Consider the following 24,493-nt stretch of genomic DNA (forward strand, 5'->3'; position numbering starts at 1 on the left):
AAACGCAATTTATTAAATTTATCTTAGAAATAAATGTTCATATTATGATGAATTAAACAATAAATTAGCCGCAGATGCGCATTATTTTTTTATTTTAGGACTCGATAACGAATGTATATCTACTCAACCTGACTGATTTGTGAAGATATAAATTCTACGGCGTCTAATTTATTTCGTTTTTGGATGAACAGCTGCGCTCTGAAATTTTATTCTAGGTATCAATGACCAAGCGACATCATTTCGTTTCTTTAAAACATTTTTATTAAGTTCACGTACATAAAATCATATCAAAAAGGTCGGAGTTTTTACAACATCGTCGGACAGCTGATCACAAAACACGTCACTACGCGCCAGTTTCACAGACACCGAAGCCGCCAGATTCAGTAGAAACGGAGGGAAAAAATGTCTAGATTTGTTTAAAAAGAGAGGAAAAGAGGTTTTCGAAACTTTTTCCAGTTCCATGGGCGTATATCACGTTCAACATTCAAGATACCTATTTTTCCTATTTTTCTAATGAAAACACACGTTAAATACTTCTGTGCGACATGCCACGAACGAGTATCTTGAGAGAAGAGAAAGGACACAGAATCCATCCAAAACCCACACATCACATTTAACAACGTCATCTGCTGCTGGGATTTATTCTTTTTTTCTCCAGTGAATATTATTTTATTTTACAGTTTTAGGTTCTAAAAGGACATTTTCTGCTTCATGGAAGTTCAAACACCACAAATGTGTCAGTGAGGATACTTGTATGTGTTGAAACTGATTCCTACAAATGGCTTTTTGCACCGGATCCAAATATGGAATAATTTTGGATGATCTCTTTGCTCCAGCCAACATGTTTTTTTGACTTCCGCTGCCTTTAGTAAAAGAGAATATACATGAGGTGACACCACTGAGGTAGGATGAGTGACCCACCTTTACCAGGGAGACTGGATGGGAGTGACGAGTTTGGTTGCCTAGGCTGATAAGTGGCTTTCTGTGCCGGCCCTCAGCGGCTGGGATGCTTGTAGTTGCCGTTGATTTCCTCAGATATGTTCACTGCCTCGGCCCCCAGCGGCAGCCTGTCGCTGTACTCTGACCCCACCTCAAACTCTTCCTGGGTTTTGGACTGGGAGCCAGGGATGGACTCGGTGACAACGCTGCCCTCCACCTCACCGTCGCCTTCCCCCTCCTCGCCGTCTGCCTCCCCTTCTCCCAGCTCACTTGGGTTGAAGTTTTTCTCCGACTCCACAAAGGAGGCCCTGGGGTCGAAATCAGAGGCTATGTGCTTCTCCATCTGGTCTGGGTTCTGTGCTTTCATGATGAGCTTGTATGTCTTGCCCTGGTACTTGTAGAGCAAGTGGCAGCAGGTGGCCCCAAACAGGGGCACAGTGGCCAGAGCCAGCAGGAAGATGCTGACAACCACAATGATCAGCAGAGACGGAATCTTCTTCCTGGTGGTGAAAACCACTTGGACGTGGCAGTCCTGGCCATCATACGTCAGACAGAGAGTGTAGTTTGTGCCCGGCTGCAGGCCCTCAAACCGATAGGCATTGATGCCGTCCTCTATCTTAGACCACTGGACCACAGAGTGTCCATTTCCGGTGCTCACACATAGGTACAACATGTCCAGCGGGGATTTCTGGGACTGTGACTGGTAGAGGCTAAATGGCTCCTTATTCACAGTTTCCTGGTCCTGAGTGTTGGTGATGTGGAGATTAGACTTGCTGTTGGCTATCTGAAGCGGGTTGAGTTGAACCTTCGCCTCGGTCTCCGACACCTCGAGCGCTATCACCCCAAAGTCAAACGTGTACTGCTTGAGCTCGTCCAGACTCTTGTTGAACGCGTGGTTGGAGATGTAATGCATGCCGTCATTAACCCCACACTTGCTGGTGAACGGTAAGTCACTGGAACCTTCTCCAGACTGCTTCTTATCCAGGTCGGAGGAGCTTGAGCCTGTCGGCGAGCTTTTTGCCTTTTCCTCAGACTTTGGCCAGCTGATCACGCTGTTTTTAGGCCCGGGCTTGCTGACTGCAGGGTGGGTCTTGCCGGCGGTTGCATCCAGCAGTGAGTTGGTGGCGTGCTTTTGTGTGCCGGCCACCGCAACTTTCACAGTTTTCTCCACTTTGCCCACATCATTGGCAGCAGAGCAGCTGTAGTTTCCATCTTCCTTCTTGCTCATGTGCGGGATAATCAGGGTACCATTTTGAAATACAAGGAACCTGTTAACGGTACTGGCATTGTTGATGGGTGAGTCGTTTTTTTCTGTGAATTCAGGCAGCAGGAACTGCATCGTCTGTTTCCCTGCAGTTATCTCCCACTTGACCTCTGGTCTCGGGCTGCCCTTGGCCTCGCAATTCAAAATGAGCATAAATCCCTCATAGACCTCTGTGTTTTCAATGTTGGGCTGGTAGGTGATGGTGACAGTTGGGGCCTTGCACTCCAGTTTGGGCATTTTTACCACAGACCGGCCCTGAAGATGTGCAGGGGCATCGCAGGCGATGTTTTCCTGCTCAGGAATGGATATTTTGGCTTGTGCAATCCAGTCCCGCAGCCACTCCAAGTTGCAAGAGCAGCTGAACGGGTTGTTGTAGATCTGGAGGTGAGACAGGCCAGGGATGTCGAACGTCCCCTGCACAATGGTGGTGAACTTGTTGTTGTTGATTCGGAGTGACCGGAGGTCTTTGAGGTTGGAGAAGGCGTCCTTGGGCAGATGGACCATCTCGTTGTTGTTCATTTTCAGAAGCTGCAGAGCGGTGAGGTTTGCCAAGTCCTCCCACGGGAAATGGACAATTTTGTTGTGGCTAATGTCCAGGTTCCTCAGGTTGACAAGTGTAGCCAGCGTGTCCCGCACGACAGTGACAATGGCATTGTGACCCAGCCACAGTGACGTGATCATGGTGACGTTCACAAAGCTCTTCGACTTAAGCACCTTGATGTTGTTTGCGGAGAGGCTGAGGGTTGTCACGTTGGCGGGCAGACCCACCGGTACCGACTCCAGGTCTTTGGAAGCGCAGTCAGCAAGTTGATGGTTATATTTATCCATGCAGCTACACGATGCAGGGCAGCACTGCACCGTAGCAACGGCCGCAGTCCATAAGCAGAGGAGCAGCAGGTATCTGGTCGCCATTTTCATCACCTGTGGAGACAAAAAACCCACAAACATTCGGTTTAATGCATTATTATGCTGCTTCATTAAATCAACATTTCTGTCGATTTATGTGTTAGTCCTATAGACCTATTTCAGGGGATTTGTTTCGCCAGGGAATCGTTCATTTTATTTTATAAATCATAAACTGATCATGATTGATTACAAAAAATGATTTATTGAAATATAAATTTATTCATAAAAATGTGCGAAACAAGACGCATCCCGGTCTCTTCTTCTTTCATTTTTACAAGCTGGACAAAGACAGTTCCGATAACATTTCTTGGTGAAGCCGGGCGGAGGACGAGGCGCTGCTGGAGATGATGGTTTTCTGCGCATCACCGGCATCTTTTGCAAAAGAAATCAGCTCAGATTGTACAAAGTGAAGTGCCGCATCTGCCCTCTTTCAATAAAGTGCGCTCCCACCGTTCTTAAACTCGTTCCACAACTCGCTTATTTTATATGTATAATAAAGTATAAAGCCCCTCGGAAAACTGCGATTGCCTGTCACTTACCTGGCCGTGCAAATGTCCGGTCGTGTTCGGGGAGGGCGGGGGCTGGAAATGTCTGCTAACGGCGGGATGGTGGGATGAGGACTCCTCTGGCATGGCATGGGAAGGAAGGCGGCGGAGGGAGTCGCATATTTTTCCGGGCCGGATGCTGCCGGAGTTTGAGTGCGGCTCGATGCACGCTCCCGCCTCAGTGGCGGGAAGGCAGGGCTTGTGGACGCGCTGCCGCCCCCATCGCGGCCGCGTTAAAGACACACGGGCACCGCGGCGCGCACTCCAAAATCTATAATTTACATGCCGATGTTTAATTCATCATAGCTTCTTTTTTTGCCGTCCATCTCTGTCAAACATCTCTGAACTCGTTGAAATAACCTTATGAAATAACCAGGACTCCTCAAACTGTTTAAACCATGTTCAGAGAAACGTTTTAAAATGTGACAAGTGTGTCTTTGCCCAGATAATGCTGCGTCTGTCGCCAGGTACTTGATTTAAAGGGACGTAACGTCTTCATTTTGAACGAGACCACTCTACACTCTAATAATCAGAAAACACTAAAGAAGTTTTGATCTGATTTTTGTTAATTTGGTCATAATCAGTTTTCTGATTGCCATACTGTAAATAGTTACAATCACAATGATGTTAATAATGACACAGAATCTAAAATAAAATGACTCGAAACATTTACGGGGAAACAGGCGGAGAAATTTATTTGACTGATTTCATGATAAAACTAATCGCAATGGGCAATTTTGTCATAATGGTCATAACAATAATTACATCATAATTCCACATAGTTGTAGAAAATATATCCAAATCAACGCGAACGAATTTGATGCCGTAATAACAATGACGCAGTCAAGTGCTGCCATCTACTGGCAGAACAGTTGAATTCTTTTTTATTTTATCTCCTGCATTAAATTAAGAATTGATCATGTCCAGTAGGCATCGCTATATGTCTATCAAACCAAACTAACGTGCTCACCAAAATACCAAATTTTAAGATAATTAACAATTGACATCTGCCAGTGTAAATGTATTTGAAGGCTTACTGAACCAACTGTTGTCCTATACATTTTATGTAAATAAAAAAAAACAGAGTCCAATCTGTTTTTTGGCCCCGTTTTATGGAGTGAAAATCTAACACACTACACTTGAACACAAACAGATTTCTTCCACAATCTCCAAACACCAAAAAATAGTTCCCTCTACAGACCTGTATTTGTTCTGAGAGAATATTAGTGTCTCAATAATTTTACCCAGATATGGAATAGTTGAGACCACTGGTGTGAACTGTATGTGCACAAGTATCAAGATGATTTCATCTGTGGAAAACAGTTCTATATGGAATTTTATTAGCTCCACAAACCTTCCAAGAAATCCAAGGCAGCTGCTTTGTCTACTGAAAATGATCATACCTTAAATGATACGGAGTGGTTCTTAATTATAAGAATACATTAACTACAAGTACAAGTAAAAGTGAAAGTGAAGTGTGGTGGTAGTAGCCTAGTGTGTAACACACTCGCCTATGAACCAGAAGACCCAGGTTCAAATCCCACTTACTACCATTGTGTCCCTGAGCAAGACACGTAACACTAAATTGCTCCGGGGGGGTGGGGGGGACTGTCCCTGTAACTACTGATTGTAAGTCACTCTGGATAAGGGCTTCTGATAAATGCTGTAAATGTGAACATAACAATTAAGTACTGGTTAAAATTAGTTTCATAAATATCATTCATAATATCATTATCTTCTGTTAACTTACAAAAACATATTAAAGCAGTTGTGTCTACATGGATATGTTTTTTAAAGTAACTAAAATCAGAAGAATTATCTTGTCGCAGGGTGATTTTCGTGTACATGAGGGAGAGAAAGCGTCAAACCCAAAAAAGTTCATATCAGCAGAAACTGATTCTGTTAAGTTACTTGGTTGATAATAATTGGGTTACAATTCTGTCTGTCAATCACTTGACAGACAGAACATGATTTATTTTTTTTGTTTTGGCAAATTGACTTTGTCTTGGAGGTCTTGAATTTTAGTCAACTTAGGTTCCTCAGGAACACAAAGCACACATAAAAGCATACATATAATTACAGTTATTAATAAATTATTAGTTAATAGAATACAATAATGATGATAAAGTAATGCTGATATGTACAACTGTACTTTTAATCCTCTTCTTAACCCACTACGCCATCCCTGGTTACTTGACCTCTTATTCTTTTGTAATGCCAGGATAAAAATCCAGTGTAATATACTGTAGAAACGGTGAACTGAACTGGAGTATTGGTAGGACAGGTACTGTGAATCAGTCCCTGGTCTGGGATCAGCATGTGGGAGAGAAGGCATCATTACAAGAACGGAATGTATAAGCACTTAACAAATATATCATATAGTTTATTTACGAAAATAAATAAGCATATGAAATTTTAAATAAGCATATGAAATAAAGTCAGTTCAAAAGACACACAGTTATTAACTTTGAAAAAAAAAGTGCTATAGCAAGGTGCCCATGGCAAGCATATCCCTGTCTCCATATCCCTATCCAAGTATAAGTGTGTCTAGTTACCACCTGCATGTACTTATGCGTCTTTTTGTGCACATTACATTACTTTCATAGCCATTAACTGCCTTAATATATGTCAATAAAAAAAAAACACATAATGCACCTTTCATAACAGACTTATCTGGTATAGTGGCTGGGGCATTTTTATGTGTACACGGCCAATGGAATTTCCTCCAATATTTGACATCTTCTCTGCAGTGCTCAATCACAATCACATGCATTGGAGAAATTGATGAGAATAAAGATTTCTAGGCAATTACACTATTCTATGCTATTGTCCAAAGTTGACCGAGGCAGTGTTTATACATCACTAGCAACAGTAGAATTACAAGATAAGAAACTGGTCCAGAAATATTCCTAAGTGAAGCACATATTTCATGGTTGCCATGCCTACTGAAGGAACAGCAAGATGCAGTCTGTGTTAATGAATCTATACGAGTGCAACTGACACGTTCTTCCACTTCTGCAAACCTTCACATCACCATCACACGTAAAACTTGTTTTACTTCAGTTAAAAAAACATGAGGAAGTACAATACACATTCAACTTTGCCATTACACTACACAGAGCTCAGTGCAGAATGAAAGGGAAATTCCTTGCCTTATCTTCCTGAACAGGAGTGTTGTTAATTGTGCTCTAACGCCTTCAGAAACAGTCACCCTGCTAGGAAACAAAGCAGGAGGCTAACGGCCTACAGAATTTCTTTCAGTTTCACACATCAGAGGAATCTGCCCATTACAGTCATAAGGCACACTATTGACACTGTCACCATGTATGCACAGCTCCTGGGCTCGTCCTTTAGCTCATACTCTGTCACCACTTTCTTAAAGTCCAGCTCTCTGGAGATGCACCTGTAGCTCCCATAGCTACCTTCTGTCATGGAAGGAATGAGATGAAGACATGTCGACCCAGTCTTCTGGCAGGTGATGTTCTTTTCATTGTGCTCCCATGTAAATTCTGCATTGTGAAAGTCCATGGGACAGGACAGGTAGAACAGGAAGTACCTCGGGACAGAGTAAACTATTCTTGGGTGATCTGGAGGTGTCTCTATGGACAGCTTTTTTGTTGTGGCATTTTCAGGTTTTCGACAAACATTTGTGTGTCCGTCAACAATGTTCTGAATGCCACGCCTATACACAAAACACAGTACAATAATTTACAGGTTATTAATTAAAAAATAATAATGAAGCTTTTCATGTAGCTCTGAAATGTCTTATACTCACGGGATTTCACTTGTGCACTTGTTTTGTGTCCAAGAACAATACGGATCTCGGGCTAGAACACATTCTCCACATGTCTTATTATAACCCTGACAATTCTGCAGGTCCAAGTATGACACCTGGCCAGGAAATCCAATTAACAGCCTCCTCTGCAATTAAAAATGACAAAAAAAAAATCACATTCAACACACCTGTATCCTCCTAGTGACACTAATGGTGTCATGTTCGCAGGGCACCCTCTGTGTGTCCAGAGCCATGGACTGTATGGGAGCGGTGACATCAAACCGAGTCTCTGAGATAATGAAAGCTTCAAAGTCATATTCAAGGATTTTGTGGATCACACCTTGGTCTGTGAGAAAGAACAGACATCATACAGTCACTTTTGTCTGCAGTGGTTTTGTTTTCATGTTTCTCATGTTGTTATTCCATAATTCCATCATGTGGTACTGTGGCCTGTTACATACAATTAAAACATGCTGTAATAGAATGGATGACAGATGTCCAGAAACAACTGCAAAGCCACAGTGATGTTTACAGGAATGAAATCTTGTCTGGTACAGTGGTTCACAGCACTTATTTTTTGTGTAATGTGGGATGTTCCCTTTTTAAATGAACTTAAATTAATCATATGGATTCGACTAACGTTTCCAATAAAAAACATCACAGTTAAAAGAAAAAGATTGATCATGTAAGATCAATATGTTTTGATAACATTCGATATGTTCAATAACAGTTGATTACATTTACATTTACAGCATTTATCAGACGCCCTTATCCAGAGCGACTTACAATCAGTAGTTACAGGGACAGTCTCCCTGGAGCAACTTAGGGTTAAGTATCTTGCTCAGGGACACAATGGTAGTAAGTGGGATTTGAACCTGGGTCTCCTGGTTCACAGGCGAGTGTCTGACCCACTAGGCTACTACCATACTACCATGATTAACTTAATAAAATCATTTAAGCTGAACTTACTTTAAATGTATGGTTTGTAATAATGCAAAGGAATTAGGACAGCCTAAATCAAATGAATCATGTGAAACCAATGTCCATTATTCAAGTAAATCCAATGAATTGTTTGCCATATAACAGTGAAAGATCAATACAGAGAATATACCTGTGGAAAGCAGCAACACATGCCTTGTTGTTTTGTTTGCATCCACAGTTGTGTCGACCAGAATGCGGGTGTAGCGATACCTGCTGCTGTGGAACGGATGCTCCGTATGAATGGGCTGAATCCACTCACTCATCTCGGAATGCTCTTTGATGACATTCATTGTTTCAGCTGGGAGGGTCTTACTATCTTTAACACACTGAACAGTGACATAAACATATGGACAATCATCCTTATGTTATAATTGTTATAATTGTACAATATCATTATTGTTGCCTTGTTTAAATATGAAGTAACACCCACAGTAGAAAGTAAAAAAGTGTATGATCATCAGAAATATTAAAAGTGTGAAAATGATTATCAGTAAAAGGCAGAATTCTGTTGCAGACCTCAAGTTTGTACTCCATCTCAACCTTATGCTCTAGCAATGTCATGAGTATAATATTCCAAAGGGCATTGCTCCTTGCAGAGAGAATACAATACAATGACAAATCACCACAGGGCAGGGTAACAATAGATTGAGGAAGTTATTCAGACATTTAAAAATCTAAAAACAAACACGAGTGTTTGGTGTCTTTCTGCAGACAGAGGAAGTGGTGTAGATTTAATTGGCCACTAGGCACTTTATTGGAACTATTAAAATAGGGCAGACAGGAACACATGCCCTGAGGTCTGCTGAATTTCTTATTTAAAAACAGGAAATTAAAGTACCTTTACATTCAACTTTATAATATAAAGAAATCATTCAATATTTTCAAAAAAAGTTGCTAGTAAATGGAACAATTATAATAATGACAAATAACTGCCTTACCGTTCCAGGCCTGGGTTGAGGAATGTTTTGATTAAAGCCCTTGAAGGTGGATTGTTCAAAAATGCGATCAATTTCTTCGAGTGAATAAATACAGATTGCAGTGGCATTCCTGTTGGTGAGGATAAATAGGAGAGGACAGATATGTGTCGCCATTTTAAACTTGTACACAATCTCCAATCATAAAAAACATAATTGTAATAAACATATTAATAAAAAACACAAACTAAATACCTATAGCCCGGGACACATGACCAAATCACATCAGATCTCCAATGTTGTTGCTACTTTTATGACATTTACAATTCAGCCTATCAGGACCATGGTGCAACAACACAGAGCAACACAAAAACAGCATGGAGACAGGACTACACACTACACAAAAAGTGCAAGACAGGGTGCTATACCATGAAAAACTAAGGCAATAATATGGTTTTGTGTGCAGAAATTAATAGGCTAGGTCAATGAATAATAATAGCACTATTTCATGGATGAGGCAGTAATAGGTTCTCAAGGTCTACAATCACACCATCACATCTAGGACTGTCAGGACTCTTTGTAGTGCTCAGTGAGCCCAAGTAAAAGGCACAGGAAGTGGCATATAGTTCAGTAATGACTATGTGGAGAGATGCATGGTTAACAGACCCCCAGATGTTCTGCAGATGACATTTTTCAGACTGACTTCTTTGGTTGTGAGGGTGTATTACAAAAAACTTTAATGCAGCTTAATGCAACCATTGGAATGAAATAAAGTCCTGTTTCATAGATTGTCCAGATACCTTGGTTTGAGGTGTGATTTTCTAGATCATAGTTCCAGATCCTTGTTTCCAGATCTTTGTATGCTTTTGTTCCTAACTTTTCTCTTATCACATAAAGTGCCCCGTATTCTGTACCCCAATCCTGTTTTTAGCTTTTTATTTTTTTGTTCATTTAAACAGCTTACAGTTGACAGCAGAAAGTGGAGCCTCACCAGCTACTGGAAAAGAGCCCATAGACAAGAGATTTCCTCCAGTCCAAAGTGTTCTGAATTACATAAACATCCTGTAGTCGATTGAAGTACAGGGAGTCACGAGGCACGCCACATACCAGGCGAGCTTTGAGGAATGATGTCCAAATGTTCTGGAAAAATCTCTTAGATCCACCTTCATCCACCTGTGGAGTAAAGAGGACATCAGGAGGTGATGTCCATGCAGTTGTCTTCACAAAGACCTTTCTGTGTTGTGCTAACACTGGGGGTTATTTTAACGTAGCATGTTAAAGTGGCGAATTAATGTCAAATTTGCTAGTTCATTATTTGGATGAAAGTGCTGCATGTGGTGTCTATGAGCAAAGAAATTAGATGGAAATGAAGGATGAGGAGATTATTAAAGTTGATCATCTTCTAAAAAGGGTAGTACTTCAGATACAGGCAGCGATCAAGCGGTCCTTTATTGTTTGGGGTGACAGTTCACAAAAAGAAAACAATTTTAACACCGGGGATTTACACCCCAGGAAAAAATAAGAACATGGTGAGGCACTGTATTATTAAAGGCAGCGTCAGAGCAGCGTGACAAGCTTTTCTGTAAACTGTTTAAATAAGCACCATTACATCTTCTTTATAATCTTATTTACCCCCCACACACACAGGGGAGCTGTAGATTTTGCATTTGGTGTGCCGCAGTGTCCTTATAGTAAAGTTATGTATCATTATTTATATTACTACTTGGCACATTAATACAAAATAGTTTTTACTTCGTTTGTGGCACCGCCTGGATGGATTTTCCTATGGAACTGGTTTGCCGGTGGATCAGAGTTTCCATCTACCTTCTTGCTCATGTGCGGGATAATCAGGGTACCATTTTGAAATACAAGGAACCTGTTAACGGTACTGGCATTGTTGATGGGTGAGTCGTTTTTTTCTGTGAATTCAGGCAGCAGGAACTGCATCGTCTGTTTCCCTGCAGTTATCTCCCACTTGACCTCTGGTCTCGGGCTGCCCTTGGCCTCGCAATTCAAAATGAGCATAAATCCCTCATAGACCTCTGTGTTTTCAATGTTGGGCTGCTAGGTGATGGTGACAGTTGGGGCCTTGCACTCCAGTTTGGGCATTTTTACCACAGACAGGCCCTGAAGATGTGCAGGGGCATCGCAGGCGGTGTTTTCCTGCTCAGGAATGGATATTTTGGCTTGTGCAATCCAGTCCCGCAGCCACTCCAAGTTGCAAGAGCAGCTGAACGGGTTGTTGTAGATCTGGAGGTGAGACAGGCCAGGGATGTCGAACGTCCCCTGCACAATGGTGGTGAACTTGTTGTTGTTGATTCGGAGTGACCGGAGGTCTTTGAGGTTGGAGAAGGCGTCCTTGGGCAGATGGACCATCTCGTTGTTGTTCATTTTCAGAAGCTGCAGAGCGGTGAGGTTTGCCAAGTCCTCCCACGGGAAATGGACAATTTTGTTGTGGCTGATGTCCAGGCTCCTCAGGTTGACAAGTGTAGCCAGCGTGTCCCGCTCGACAGTGACAATGGCATTGTGACCCAGCCACAGTGACGTGATCATGGTGACGTTCACAAAGCTCTTCGACTTAAGCACCTTGATGTTGTTTGCGGAGAGGCTGAGGGTTGTCACGTTGGCGGGCAGATCCACCGGTACCGACTCCAGGTCTTTGGAAGCGCAGTCAGCAAGTTGATGGTTATATTTATCCATGCAGCTACACGATGCAGGGCAGCACTGCACCGTAGCAACGGCCGCAGTCCATAAGCAGAGGAGCAGCAGGTATCTGGTCGCCATTTTCAGCACCTGTGGAGACAAAAAACCCACAAACATTCGGTTTAATGCATTATTATGCTGCTTCATTAAATCAACATTTCTGTCGATTTATGTGTTAGTCCTATAGACCTATTTCAGGGGATTTGTTTCGCCAGGGAATCGTTAATTTTATTTTATAAATCATAAAGATTGTACAAAGTGAAGTGCCGCATCTGCCCTCTTTCAATAAAGTGCGCTCCCACCGTTCTTAAACTCGTTCCACAACTCGCTTATTTTATATGTATAATAAAGTATAAAGCCCCTCGGAAAACTGCGATTGCCTGTCACTTACCTGGCCGTGCAAATGTCCGGTCGTGTTCGGGGAGGGAGGGGGCTGGAAATGTCTGCTAACGGCGGGATGGTGGGATGAGGACTCCTCTGGCATGGCATGGGAAGGAAGGCGGCGGAGGGAGTCGCATATTTTTCCGGGCCGGATGCTGCCGGAGTTTGAGTGCGGCTCGATGCACGCTCCCGCCTCAGTGGCGGGAAGGCAGGGCTTGTGGACGCGCTGCCGCCCCCATCGCGGCCGCGTTAAAGACACACGGGCACCGCGGCGCGCACTCCAAAATCTATAATTTACATGCCGATGTTTAATTCATCATAGCTTCTTTTTTTTTGCCGTCCATCTCTGTCAAACATCTCTGAACTCGTTGAAATAACCTTATGAAATAACCAGGACTCCTCAAACTGTTTAAACCATGTTCAGAGAAACGTTTTAAAATGTGACAAGTGTGTCTTTGCCCAGATAATGCTGCGTCTGTCGCCAGGTACTTGATTTAAAGGGACGTAACGTCTTCATTTTGAACGAGACCACTCTACACTCTAATAATCAGAAAACACTAAAGAAGTTTTGATCTGATTTTTGTTAATTTGGTCATAATCAGTTTTCTGATTGCCATACTGTAAATAGTTACAATCACAATGATGTTAATAATGACACAGAATCTAAAATAAAATGACTCGAAACATTTACGGGGAAACAGGCGGAGAAATTTATTTGACTGATTTCATGATAAAACTAATCGCAATGGGCAATTCTGTCATAATGGTCATAACAATAATTACATCATAATTCCACATAGTTGTAGAAAATGTATCCAACTCAACGCGAACGAATTTGATGCCGTAATAACAATGACGCAGTCAAGTGCTGCCATCTACTGGCAGAACAGTTGAATTCTTTTTTACTTTATCTCCTGCATTAAATTAAGAATTGATCATGTCCAGTAGGCATCGCTATATGTCTATCAAACCAAACTAACGTGCCCACCAAAATACCAAATTTTAAGATAATTAACAATTGACATCTGCCAGTGTAAATGTATTTGAAGGCTTACTGAACCAACTGTTGTCCTATACATTTTATGTAAATAAAAAAAAACAGAGTCCAATCTGTTTTTTGGCCCCGTTTTATGGAGTGAAAATCTAACACACTACACTTGAACACAAACAGATTTCTTCCACAATCTCCAAACACCAAAAAAATAGTTCCCTCTACAGACCTGTATTTGTTCTGAGAGAATATTAGTGTCTCAATAATTTTACCCAGATATGGAATAGTTGAGACCACTGGTGTGAACTGTATGTGCACAAGTATCAAGATGATTTCATCTGTGGAAAACAGTTCTATATGGAATTTTATTAGCTCCACAAACCTTCCAAGAAATCCAAGGCAGCTGCTTTGTCTACTGAAAATGATCATACCTTAAATGATACGGAGTGGTTCTTAATTATAAGAATACATTAACTACAAGTACAAGTAAAAGTGAAAGTGAAGTGTGGTGGTAGTAGCCTAGTGTGTAACACACTCGCCTATGAACCAGAAGACCCAGGTTCAAATCCCACTTACTACCATTGTGTCCCTGAGCAAGACACGTAACACTAAATTGCTCCGGGGGGGTGGGGGGGACTGTCCCTGTAACTACTGATTGTAAGTCACTCTGGATAAGGGCTTCTGATAAATGCTGTAAATGTGAACATAACAATTAAGTACTGGTTAAAATTAGTTTCATAAATATCATTCATAATATCATTATCTTCTGTTAACTTACAAAAACATATTAAAGCAGTTGTGTCTACATGGATATGTTTTTTAAAGTAACTAAAATCAGAAGAATTATCTTGTCGCAGGGTGATTTTCGTGTACATGAGGGAGAGAAAGCGTCAAACCCAAAAAAGTTCATATCAGCAGAAACTGATTCTGAGAGAAGGCATCATTACAAGAACGGAATGTATAAGCACTTAACAAATATATCATATAGTTTATTTACGAAAATAAATAAGCATATGAAATTTTAAATAAGCATATGAAATAAAGTCAGTTCAAAAGACACACAGTTATTAACTTTGAAAAAAAAAGTGCTATAGCAAGGTGCTGATGTGCCCATGGCAAGCATATCCCTGTCTCCATTTTCCTATCCAAGTATAAGTGTGTCTAGTTACCACCTGCATGTACTTATGCGTCTTTTTGTGCACATTACATTACTTTCATAGCCATTAACTGCCTTAATATATGTCAATAAAAAAAACACATAATGCACCTTTCATAACAGACTTATCTGGTATAGTGGCTGGGGAATTTTTATGTGTACACGGCCAATGGAATTTCCTCCAATATTTGACATCTTCTCTGCAGTGCTCAATCACAATCACATGCATTGGAGAAATTGATGAGAATAAAGATTTCTAGGCAATTACACTATTCTATGCTATTGTCCAAAGTTGACCGAGGCAGTGTTTATACATCACTAGCAACAGTAGAATTACAAGATAAGAAACTGGTCCAGAAATATTCCTAAGTGAAGCACATATTTCATGGTTGCCATGCCTACTGAAGGAACAGCAAGATGCAATGTGTGTTAATGAATCTATATGAGTGCAACTGACACGTTCTTCCACTTCTGCAAACCTTCACATCACCATCACATGTAAAACTTCTGTAGTAGTGAGGGAAGGAATGTTTGTCTTCAGTTAAAAAAACATGAGGAAGTACAATACACATTCAACTTTGCCATTACACTACACAGAGCTCAGTGCAGAATGAAAGGGAAATTCCTTGCCTTATCTTCCTGAACAGGAGTGTTGTTAATTGTGCTCTAACGCCTTCAGAAACAGTCACCCTGCTAGGAAACAAAGCAGGAGGCTAACGGCCTACAGAATTTCTTTCAGTTTCACACATCAGAGGAATCTGCCCATTACAGTCATAAGGCACACTATTGACACTGTCACCATGTATGCACAGCTCCTGGGCTCGTCCTTTAGCTCATACTCTGTCACCACTTTCTTAAAGTCCAGCTCTCTGGAGATGCACCTGTAGCTCCCATAGCTACCTTCTGTCATGGAAGGAATGAGATGAAGACATGTCGACCCAGTCTTCTGGCAGGTGATGTTCTTTTCATTGTGCTCCCATGTAAATTCTGCATGGTGAGAGTCCATGGGACAGGACAGGTAGAACAGGAAGTACCTCGGGACAGAGTAAACTATTCTTGGGTGATCTGGAGGTGTCTCTATGGACAGCTTTTTTGTTGTGGCATTTTCAGGTTTTCGACAAACATTTGTGTGTCCGTCAACAATGTTCTGAATGCCACGCCTATACACAAAACACAGTACAATAATTTACAGGTTATTAATTAAAAAAGAATAATGAAGCTTTTCATGTAGCTCTGAAATGTCTTATACTCACGGGATTTCACTTGTGCACTTGTTTTGTGTCCAAGAACAATACGGATCTCGGGCTAGAACACATTCTCCACATGTCTTATTATAACCCTGACAATTCTGCAGGTCCAAGTATGACACCTGGCCAGGAAATCCAATTAACAGCCTCCTCTGCAATTAAAAATGACAAAAAAAAAAAATCACATTCAACACACCTGTATCCTCCTAGTGACACTAATGGTGTCATGTTCGCAGGGCACCCTCTGTGTGTCCAGAGCCATGGACTGTATGGGAGCGGTGACATCAAACCGAGTCTCTGAGATAATGAAAGCTTCAAAGTCATATTCAAGGATTTTGTGGATCACACCTTGGTCTGTGAGAAAGAACAGACATCATACAGTCACTTTTGTCTGAAGTGGTTTTGTTTTCATGTTTCTCATGTTGTTATTCCATAATTCCATCATGTGGTACTGTGGCCTGTTACATACAATTAAAACATGCTGTAATAGAATGGATGACAGATGTCCAGAAACAACTGCAAAGCCACAGTGATGGTTACAGGAATGAAATCTTGTCTGGTACAGTGGTTCACAGCACTTATTTTTTGTGTAATGTGGGATGTTCCCTTTTTAAATGAACTTAAATTAATCATATGGATTCGACTAATGTCTCCAATAAAAAACATCACAGTTAAAAGAAAAAGATTGATCATGTAAGATCAATATGTTTTGATAACATTCGATATGTTCAATAACAGTTGATTACATTTACATTTACAGCATTTATCAGACGCCCTTATCCAGAGCGACTTACAATCAGTAGTTACAGGGACAGTCTCCCTGGAGCAACTTAGGGTTAAGTATCTTGCTCAGGGACACAATGGTAGTAAGTGGGATTTGAACCTGGGTCTCCTGGTTCACAGGCGAGTGTCTTACCCACTAGGCTACTACCATACTACCATGATTAACTTAATAAAATCATTTAAGCTGAACTTACTTTAAATGTATGGTTTGTAATAATGCAAAGGAATTAGGACAGCCTAAATCAAATGAATCATGTGAAACCAATGTCCATTATTCAAGTAAATCCAATGAATTGTTTGCCATATAACAGTGAAAGATCAATACAGAGAACATACCTGTGGAAAGCAGCAACACATGCCTTGTTGTTTTGTTTGCATCCACAGTTGTGTCGACCAGAATGCGGGTGTAGCGATACCTGCTGCTGTGGAACGGATGCTCCGTATGAATGGGCTGAATCCACTCACTCATCTCGGAATGCTCTTTGATGACATTCATTGTTTCAGCTGGGAGGGTCTTACTATCTTTAACACACTGAACAGTGACATAAACATATGGACAATCATCCTTATGTTATAATTGTTATAATTGTACAATATCATTATTGTTGCCTTGTTTAAATATGAAGTAACACCCACAGTAGAAAGTAAAAAAGTGTATGATCATCAGAAATATTAAAAGTGTGAAAATGATTATCAGTAAAAGGCAGAATTCTGTTGCAGACCTCAAGTTTGTACTCCATCTCAACCTTATGCTCTAGCAATGTCATGAGTATAATATTCCAAAGGGCATTGCTCCTTGCAGAGAGAATACAATACAATGACAAATCACCACAGGGCAGGGTAACAATAGATTGAGGAAGTTATTCAGACATTTAAAAATCTAAAAACAAACACGAGTGTTTGGTGTCTTTCTGCAGACAGAGGAAGTGGTGTAGATTTAATTGGCCACTAGGCACTTTATTGGAACTATTAAAATAGGGCAGACAGGAACACATGCCCTGAGGTCTGCTGAATTTCTTATTTAAAAACAGGAAATTAAAGTACCTTTACATTCAACTTTATAATATAAAGAAATCATTCAATATTTTCAAAAAAAGTTGCTAGTAAATGGAACAATTATAATAATGACAAATAACTGCCTTACCGTTCCAGGCCTGGGTTGAGGAATGTTTTGATTAAAGCCCTTGAAGGTGGATTGTTCAAAAATGCGATCAATTTCTTCGAGTGAATAAATACAGATTGCAGTGGCATTCCTGTTGGTGAGGATAAATAGGAGAGGACAGATATGTGTCGCCATTTTAAACTTGTACACAATCTCCAATCATAAAAAACATAATTGTAATAAACATATTAATAAAAAACACAAACTAAATACCTATAGCCCGGGACACATGACCAAATCACATCAGATCTCCAATGTTGTTGCTACTTTTATGACATTTACAATTCAGCCTATCAGGACCATGGTGCAACAACACAGAGCAACACAAAAACAGCATGGAGACAGGACTACACACTACACAAAAAGTGCAAGACAGGGTGCTATACCATGAAAAACTAAGGCAATAATATGGTTTTGTGTGCAGAAATTAATAGGCTAGGTCAATGAATAATAATAGCACTATTTCATGGATGAGGCAGTAATAGGTTCTCAAGGTCTACAATCACACCATCACATCTAGGACTGTCAGGACTCTTTGTAGTGCTCAGTGAGCCCAAGTAAAAGGCACAGGAAGTGGCATATAGTTCAGTAATGACTATGTGGAGAGATGCATGGTTAACAGACCCCCAGATGTTCTGCAGATGACATTTTTCAGACTGACTTCTTTGGTTGTGAGGGTGTATTACAAAAAACTTTAATGCAGCTTAATGCAACCATTGGAATGAAATAAAGTCCTGTTTCATAGATTGTCCAGATACCTTGGTTTGAGGTGTGATTTTCTAGATCATAGTTCCAGATCCTTGTTTCCAGATCTTTGTATGCTTTTGTTCCTAACTTTTCTCTTATCACATAAAGTGCCCCGTATTCTGTACCCCAATCCTGTTTTTAGCTCTTTTTATTTTTTTGTTCATTTAAACAGCTTACAGTTGACAGCAGAAAGTGGAGCCTCACCAGCTACTGGAAAAGAGCCCATAGACAAGAGATTTCCTCCAGTCCAAAGTGTTCTGAATTACATAAACATCCTGTAGTCGATTGAAGTACAGGGAGTCACGAGGCACGCCACATACCAGGCGAGCTTTGAGGAATGATGTCCAAATGTTCTGGAAAAATCTCTTAGATCCACCTTCATCCACCTGTGGAGTAAAGAGGACATCAGGAGGTGATGTCCATGCAGTTGTCTTCACAAAGACCTTTCTGTGTTGTGCTAACACTGGGGGTTATTTTAACGTAGCATGTTAAAGTGGCGAATTAATGTCAAATTTGCTAGTTCATTATTTGGATGAAAGTGCTGCATGTGGTGTCTATGAGCAAAGAAATTAGATGGAAATGAAGGATGAGGAGATTATTAAAGTTGATCATCTTCTAAAAAGGGTAGTACTTCAGATACAGGCAGCGATCAAGCGGTCCTTTATTGTTTGGGGTGACAGTTCACAAAAAGAAAACAATTTTAACACCGGGGATTTACACCCCAGGAAAAAATAAGAACATGGTGAGGCACTGTATTATTAAAGGCAGCGTCAGAGCAGCGTGACAAGCTTTTCTGTAAACTGTTTAAATAAGCACCATTACATCTTCTTTACAATCTTGCACTTATTTCCTTTTCCAAGCAGTACCCCACCCACACACAGGGGAGCTTTAGATTTTGCATTTGGTGTGCCGCAGTGTCCTTATAGTAAAGTTATGTATCATTATTTATATTACTTGGCACATTAATACAAAATAGTTTTTACTTCGTTTGTGGCACCGCCTGGATGGATTTTCCTATGGAACTGGTTTGCCGGTGGATCAGAGACCACTAAAACGATGTTTGTTTTAGAAGGGGGATGATTTTGATTGTTTTTATTTTGGGTGGGAAACCAGTTCTCAACTGGAGAACTGGTTATCACACTCGCAAAGTCCCAGGTTCAAACCCCACTTACTACAATTGTGTCCCTGAGCAAGACACTAAACCCGGATTATCTCCATGGGGACTGCCCCTGTAACTATTGATTGTAAGTCACTCTGGATAAGGCCGTTTTATTAAGGTTGCAAATGTAATTATTATAATAAAAACCAAGTGGTGGAACCCTGGAATTCAAATGATAACCTGGTGAGATGAAATATATACACTGTTCAAGCAATCACCTTACACACACGGGCCACTCTGGATATCCAGGGGTCAGCCTCTGGGCTGTTGTCCAAGTTCTTCTCCCGGAAAAAGACATACATCTTTTCATTGTCTGGGTCAGTCTCACGCTTGGCACAGAAGGCAGAAATAAAAGTGGGCTCTGTGGTGTGGATGGGGTTAAAAAACAGATTAAATAATTTTGCATGTGTATGGAATAAATCACATAATTAATGCATCATTATGTAGACGTGGACAATTATGCATCGATATAGTGCAGAACATAATCGATTATTGCTGGTGCTGAATGCCTGTGTGGACGCTTTGATTTTCTCCAATAAGCAGAGAAACGATCGGCATTCAGTCCGCATTCACCTGATGCCACAAACAACGACTGTTTCAGACATCTGTGTGAACAAGGCCTTAACTCTCATCTCACTGGCGTATTTGAAAAAATGTAGAGGATACATCGTGATGCATTAATAATCGGTGCACTTATTATCGGAAAGTTGACACCTATGGTACAGAATGTGTAAGGTAGAGAGCTGTGTCTCTAAGATGCTTTCTTACCAGACACCCATTTGTCATACATCCAAACGTCGGCTCTGAGGCCAAGTTTCCTTCTAAAATGCAACGAGGTTCCATCTTTAAACAACGGTGCTGCAGTGTACAGTTCTCCATCTGAAGGATTCAGCAGAAAAGAATACTGCTTTCAGTGCACTCTGCTCCTGCTGTTGCTTATGGTGCAAAAGTAGAATTACTGGAGCAAGCACAAAGCTAAGCAAAAAGTATAGAAAAACATTAGCAAATGTAACTGTTCCAACAGCTTAAAGGTCCCCTATTATAAAAATGTCACTTTGCGAGATTATTTAACATTAATATGAGCTCCCCTAGCCTGTCTGTGATCCTGCAGTTGCTAGAAATAGTTGCTAGTAGTTAGTAGAAATAGTTGCTAGATGGGTGTAGAGTGATTTGGTTATTCTAATTCGCTGTTCAGAGAGTGGCAGCTCAGACAGTCGAAACTCCAGTGACCGTCATGGCTTGAAAACGTGCGAAGAATTGCTGTTGCTTGGTGATTGGATGTAAACATGAGCACAAATTTGTGTTTTTATTTCACACAAGACTCTGAAGAACCAGTGGGTTAATTTAATTTTTTCTGGAAAAATGCTGACACGACTTCATGTCTGGGCCAAACATTGCGGTTGGTTTGAATATTATTCATGATGTCATTTCCGCGAATGCCCGTTCAATGTCTATAGGCCACTCTCCTTCTCATTAGTATGTAAAGCTTAAGACATAGAAAACAGCGCCTCCGGGAAAAAATCTCATTGTTGGACTGGGTCAAAGCGGCTTTAATTCTGCACCAGGAATCCTCCTGTCATTTTGGTTTTCTCTGTAACATCGGTACCTTTTTTACATACAATATTTACATGTAACTGCAATAATAATCTACTGGGGTTAATAAATTAGAAACTTTCATCCTTTTAACCTCTATTGTGCCATTCCTCTTTCTGCCATGTAACATCAAGTTGAAGTGGTTTGAATACAGTGCTTTTATGTGTAGAGAGAGTTTTTTACTCTATTCTATTTTACAAACTTTAATATCAACTTTCAGCATTATAAATTATCAGCATTTATTGTTATCACTTCTCTTCAATAGCTTTCACTTCCAAAAAGCTGCACAAAGGGGGCAGTGGTGGCCTAGCGGTTAAGGATGCGGCCCCGTAATCAGAAGGTTGCCGACCTGCCAAGGTGCCACTGAGGTGCCACTGAGCAAAGCACCGTCCACACACACCGCTCCCCGGGCACTTGTCATGGCTGCCCACTGCTCACTCAGGGTGATGGGTTAAATGCAGAGGACAAATTTCACTGTGTGCACCGTGTGCTGTGCTGCTGTGTATCACATGTGACAATAACTTCACTTTCACATTGGATCATGTATTGAGGCTCTTCATGCTTTCACTATTATGATCAACTTTGTTTCATCTAACCATGCCAGGCTTTGAAATAGCCTGGTAAAGTGCTTGAGCGGGCGTTAAGAGGCTTTATAACAGGAGCTTGATTAGAAACTGGCTTTATTTGTAACACCACTTACCAACAGTGAGAGACAGGGAGTTCTGACATGAAATGTATGGGGCAATCCCAGAACCATCACAGCTCATGTTGACTGAATTACTTTGGGGATCCTTTCAGAGATGGAAAACATCATTATGACTAATACTGCACCACATTTCACACACACACACACACACACACACACACACACACACACACACACACACACACACACACACACACACACACACAGACACACACAGACACACAGTGTCTTATAGGACCTACCAAGACCCAGCACTGTGGGTTCCCTCCATTAGTGCCACACACCAACAACCCATCCTTCCACTGCTCAATAAGCGTTATTGTATTTTCACAAGATTCCTGTGGAGGTTACAAAATAAACACACACACACACTGTGCATATATGTGACATCACAAGAGAAAGAACAAGCCTCTCGGTCTGCAACTACAAAATCAGTGACTTGGCATTTGTTTAAAATAAACCAATGAGTCATAAAACGAATAACACTGACCTTGTCTCAATATGGTATTAGACAGTAAGTGAACAATATGTCAATATGTTTGAAGCATAGAAAATGTGCAAGGTTAACTATTTGAGCAACAGTCTGTCAAAGGGCCAAAGACAGCTTAGTCATTGCATCTCCAAAGCTGCAGCTCTTGTGGTCAGGACCTATAACTACAGGACCTATAACTATCCTATATAAGAAAGTAGCACATGGGGAGTAAATGCCAGACAGACAAACTTGGCAAAATTGCTTCAAATGGGATATAAGTACGTAAACATTTTCCTACTGATATCCTAGGAAACTGAAAAGAAACCAACCTCAATACAATTATTTTCTCCTTGTGTTGCCAACGGATACTCCTGAAAAGCAGAGCACATTATGTTTGTGATCAGTCTCAATATACATATTATCATGAATGTATGAACAGTTTTGAGAATAACAGGCTATTCAGGCCCGTAGACAGGTGGCCTGTGTATCTGCCACCTGTGCTTGTTATCCGTTTATCTTGTACCACATAATGGCTCAGCTGAACAGAGCAGTGGAAAGGTGAGACGCCCACATCACGCTGCTTCTCCGCCATATTGAATTAGGCCTTACCCAGAAATTATAAGCAATTATAACAGTATCAAAACATTGAATAGAATATTCTACAGATTCGTTCAAACATACTTCAGCATATATCACACACACAGTGTGTAAAGTGCAACACAGTTAAATTTATTAACAATGTAATAATGTTTTGGTGAATTTAAATAAATCATCAAGGTATTTTTGGCAGGAATACTGTAAAATGTCAACAGGATGGGTGTGAAGGACAGACCAAGCAGAGCTGCTCTATTTTTGACCTTCCTGAAGAAGGAAAGCTTATTACAGAAGAGGGCTGTGGCACATTGGATCAAAGATTACCTTTACAACTCTGCTCTTCTCTAGGTCGATGTGAAGTACAGAGCCTGTACCCCCAATAAAAAGGCTGTTGGAGATGTGATGGTAAAAGAATACAGTGTGGTTCCAATTTGCTTCATACTGCGTACGACCACCTGCAGGTCATTTACAGACTCAAAAAGCACAAAATAAACATTCTTCTACAGAGGCTAAATGTATGTCAATTATAAATGTCATAGATTTATTAATTTTTTAGCAACACAAAGAGTAGCTGGTCAAGTAGCTAGAAGTTAGGTGAGAGATAAAATGTCTACACACAGTGAAATAAAGCCGCGTACCTCGATACCAGACATAACCGGCTTACTGTTCATTGTCAAGAATAGCAATAGAACATAAAAAGCCGGGAATTATGTATGTGACAGTTGGCTACAGTCATCTTCCTCTCAGGAACAAAAAAGGGGAAAATGTAAATGATTTTTCTTCTCAAATAAATGTCAACTTCGTTCAAACAGACAAAAAAATGCATCATCTGCTTCCCAAAGACTGTAGACACTGTGCCAATGTTCAAAAGTAGACACGTTCGCTATCCAGCTTCTTAATGAAGATGTAACAAATTAAACAATAAAAACCCTCATAATTCTCAATCTGGTTATTATAGCTGGTCTAAGGCATCGAAATGTTACTATTTTGGACGCCGGTCATGCTGCTGCGTATATAAAGTGTCGAGCTCGTCTTACCTTGATGAAAAGTCCTTCTCGGAATATCTTCAATACACATTGCTAGCGCGTACATATGCGACACGTAGAAAAAGGTCTTCATTTTGATAAATGCTATGAGGAGGAGAGCGTCTCATGTAATGAAGAACCGGCGAGTTATGGTGAGCCGATTAGAAAGCGCCTCCTACACGCCACAACCACACAAACGTTTTTTTCACCAAAATTTTTGCCCTATTCTGCACATTTCCCACAAATTATGGACTGCTGTTAAAAAAAACTATGTTTTTTACAGTATTTAAAAACATCAGCAAAAATAACTAATACATTTAAAGATTTTTAAACATCCATTTACAGTTGTCGGAATACTAATGATGAATGGAAACTCAATTGGAACTAATCTTTGTGTTTATATCCTGATATGCTTTCCCACTAGTTGTCCCACTAGGTGATCCACCTAAT

At 40.7% G+C, this 24,493-nt stretch overlaps 2 protein-coding genes across 3 annotated transcripts; both read right to left on the bottom strand.

The window, feature by feature from the left end:
* Positions 1 to 238: 238 nt before the first annotated feature.
* Positions 239 to 12,780, bottom strand: islr2 (immunoglobulin superfamily containing leucine-rich repeat 2). Its single transcript, XM_028958816.1, is given in 10 exon segments — positions 239 to 3,124; positions 3,649 to 3,925; positions 6,932 to 7,336; positions 7,430 to 7,545; positions 7,618 to 7,775; positions 8,541 to 8,736; positions 9,349 to 9,457; positions 10,316 to 10,497; positions 11,077 to 12,117; positions 12,419 to 12,780. Coding segments are annotated over 10 exon segments (4,707 nt in total). The 5' UTR covers positions 12,512 to 12,780; the 3' UTR covers positions 239 to 994.
* A 1,587-nt stretch (positions 12,781 to 14,367) lies between these two features.
* sema7a (semaphorin 7A (JohnMiltonHagen blood group)) lies at positions 14,368 to 24,464 on the bottom strand. Of its 2 annotated transcripts, none has more exons than XM_028958919.1 (13): positions 24,056 to 24,464; positions 23,343 to 23,473; positions 22,754 to 22,795; positions 22,195 to 22,290; positions 21,947 to 22,037; positions 20,422 to 20,532; positions 19,872 to 20,014; positions 18,699 to 18,880; positions 17,730 to 17,838; positions 16,922 to 17,117; positions 15,999 to 16,156; positions 15,809 to 15,924; positions 14,368 to 15,715 (listed from the first exon to the last, which is right to left on the bottom strand). In XM_028958919.1, the coding sequence occupies exons 1-13, from the start codon at positions 24,135 to 24,137 to the stop codon at positions 15,304 to 15,306; spliced, it is 1,869 nt and encodes a 622-aa protein (XP_028814752.1). In that variant the 5' UTR covers positions 24,138 to 24,464; the 3' UTR covers positions 14,368 to 15,303. The 2 variants fall into 2 exon arrangements, with proteins under 2 accessions (XP_028814752.1, XP_028814753.1); XM_028958920.1 differs by having other exon boundaries at positions 15,809 to 15,954; positions 16,044 to 16,156; positions 24,056 to 24,226.
* Positions 24,465 to 24,493: the final 29 nt, after the last annotated feature.

The sequence above is a fragment of the Denticeps clupeoides genome, chromosome 17 (assembly GCF_900700375.1).
Source record: "Denticeps clupeoides chromosome 17, fDenClu1.1, whole genome shotgun sequence".
In the NCBI taxonomy this organism is placed as follows: Eukaryota; Metazoa; Chordata; class Actinopteri; order Clupeiformes; family Denticipitidae; genus Denticeps; species Denticeps clupeoides.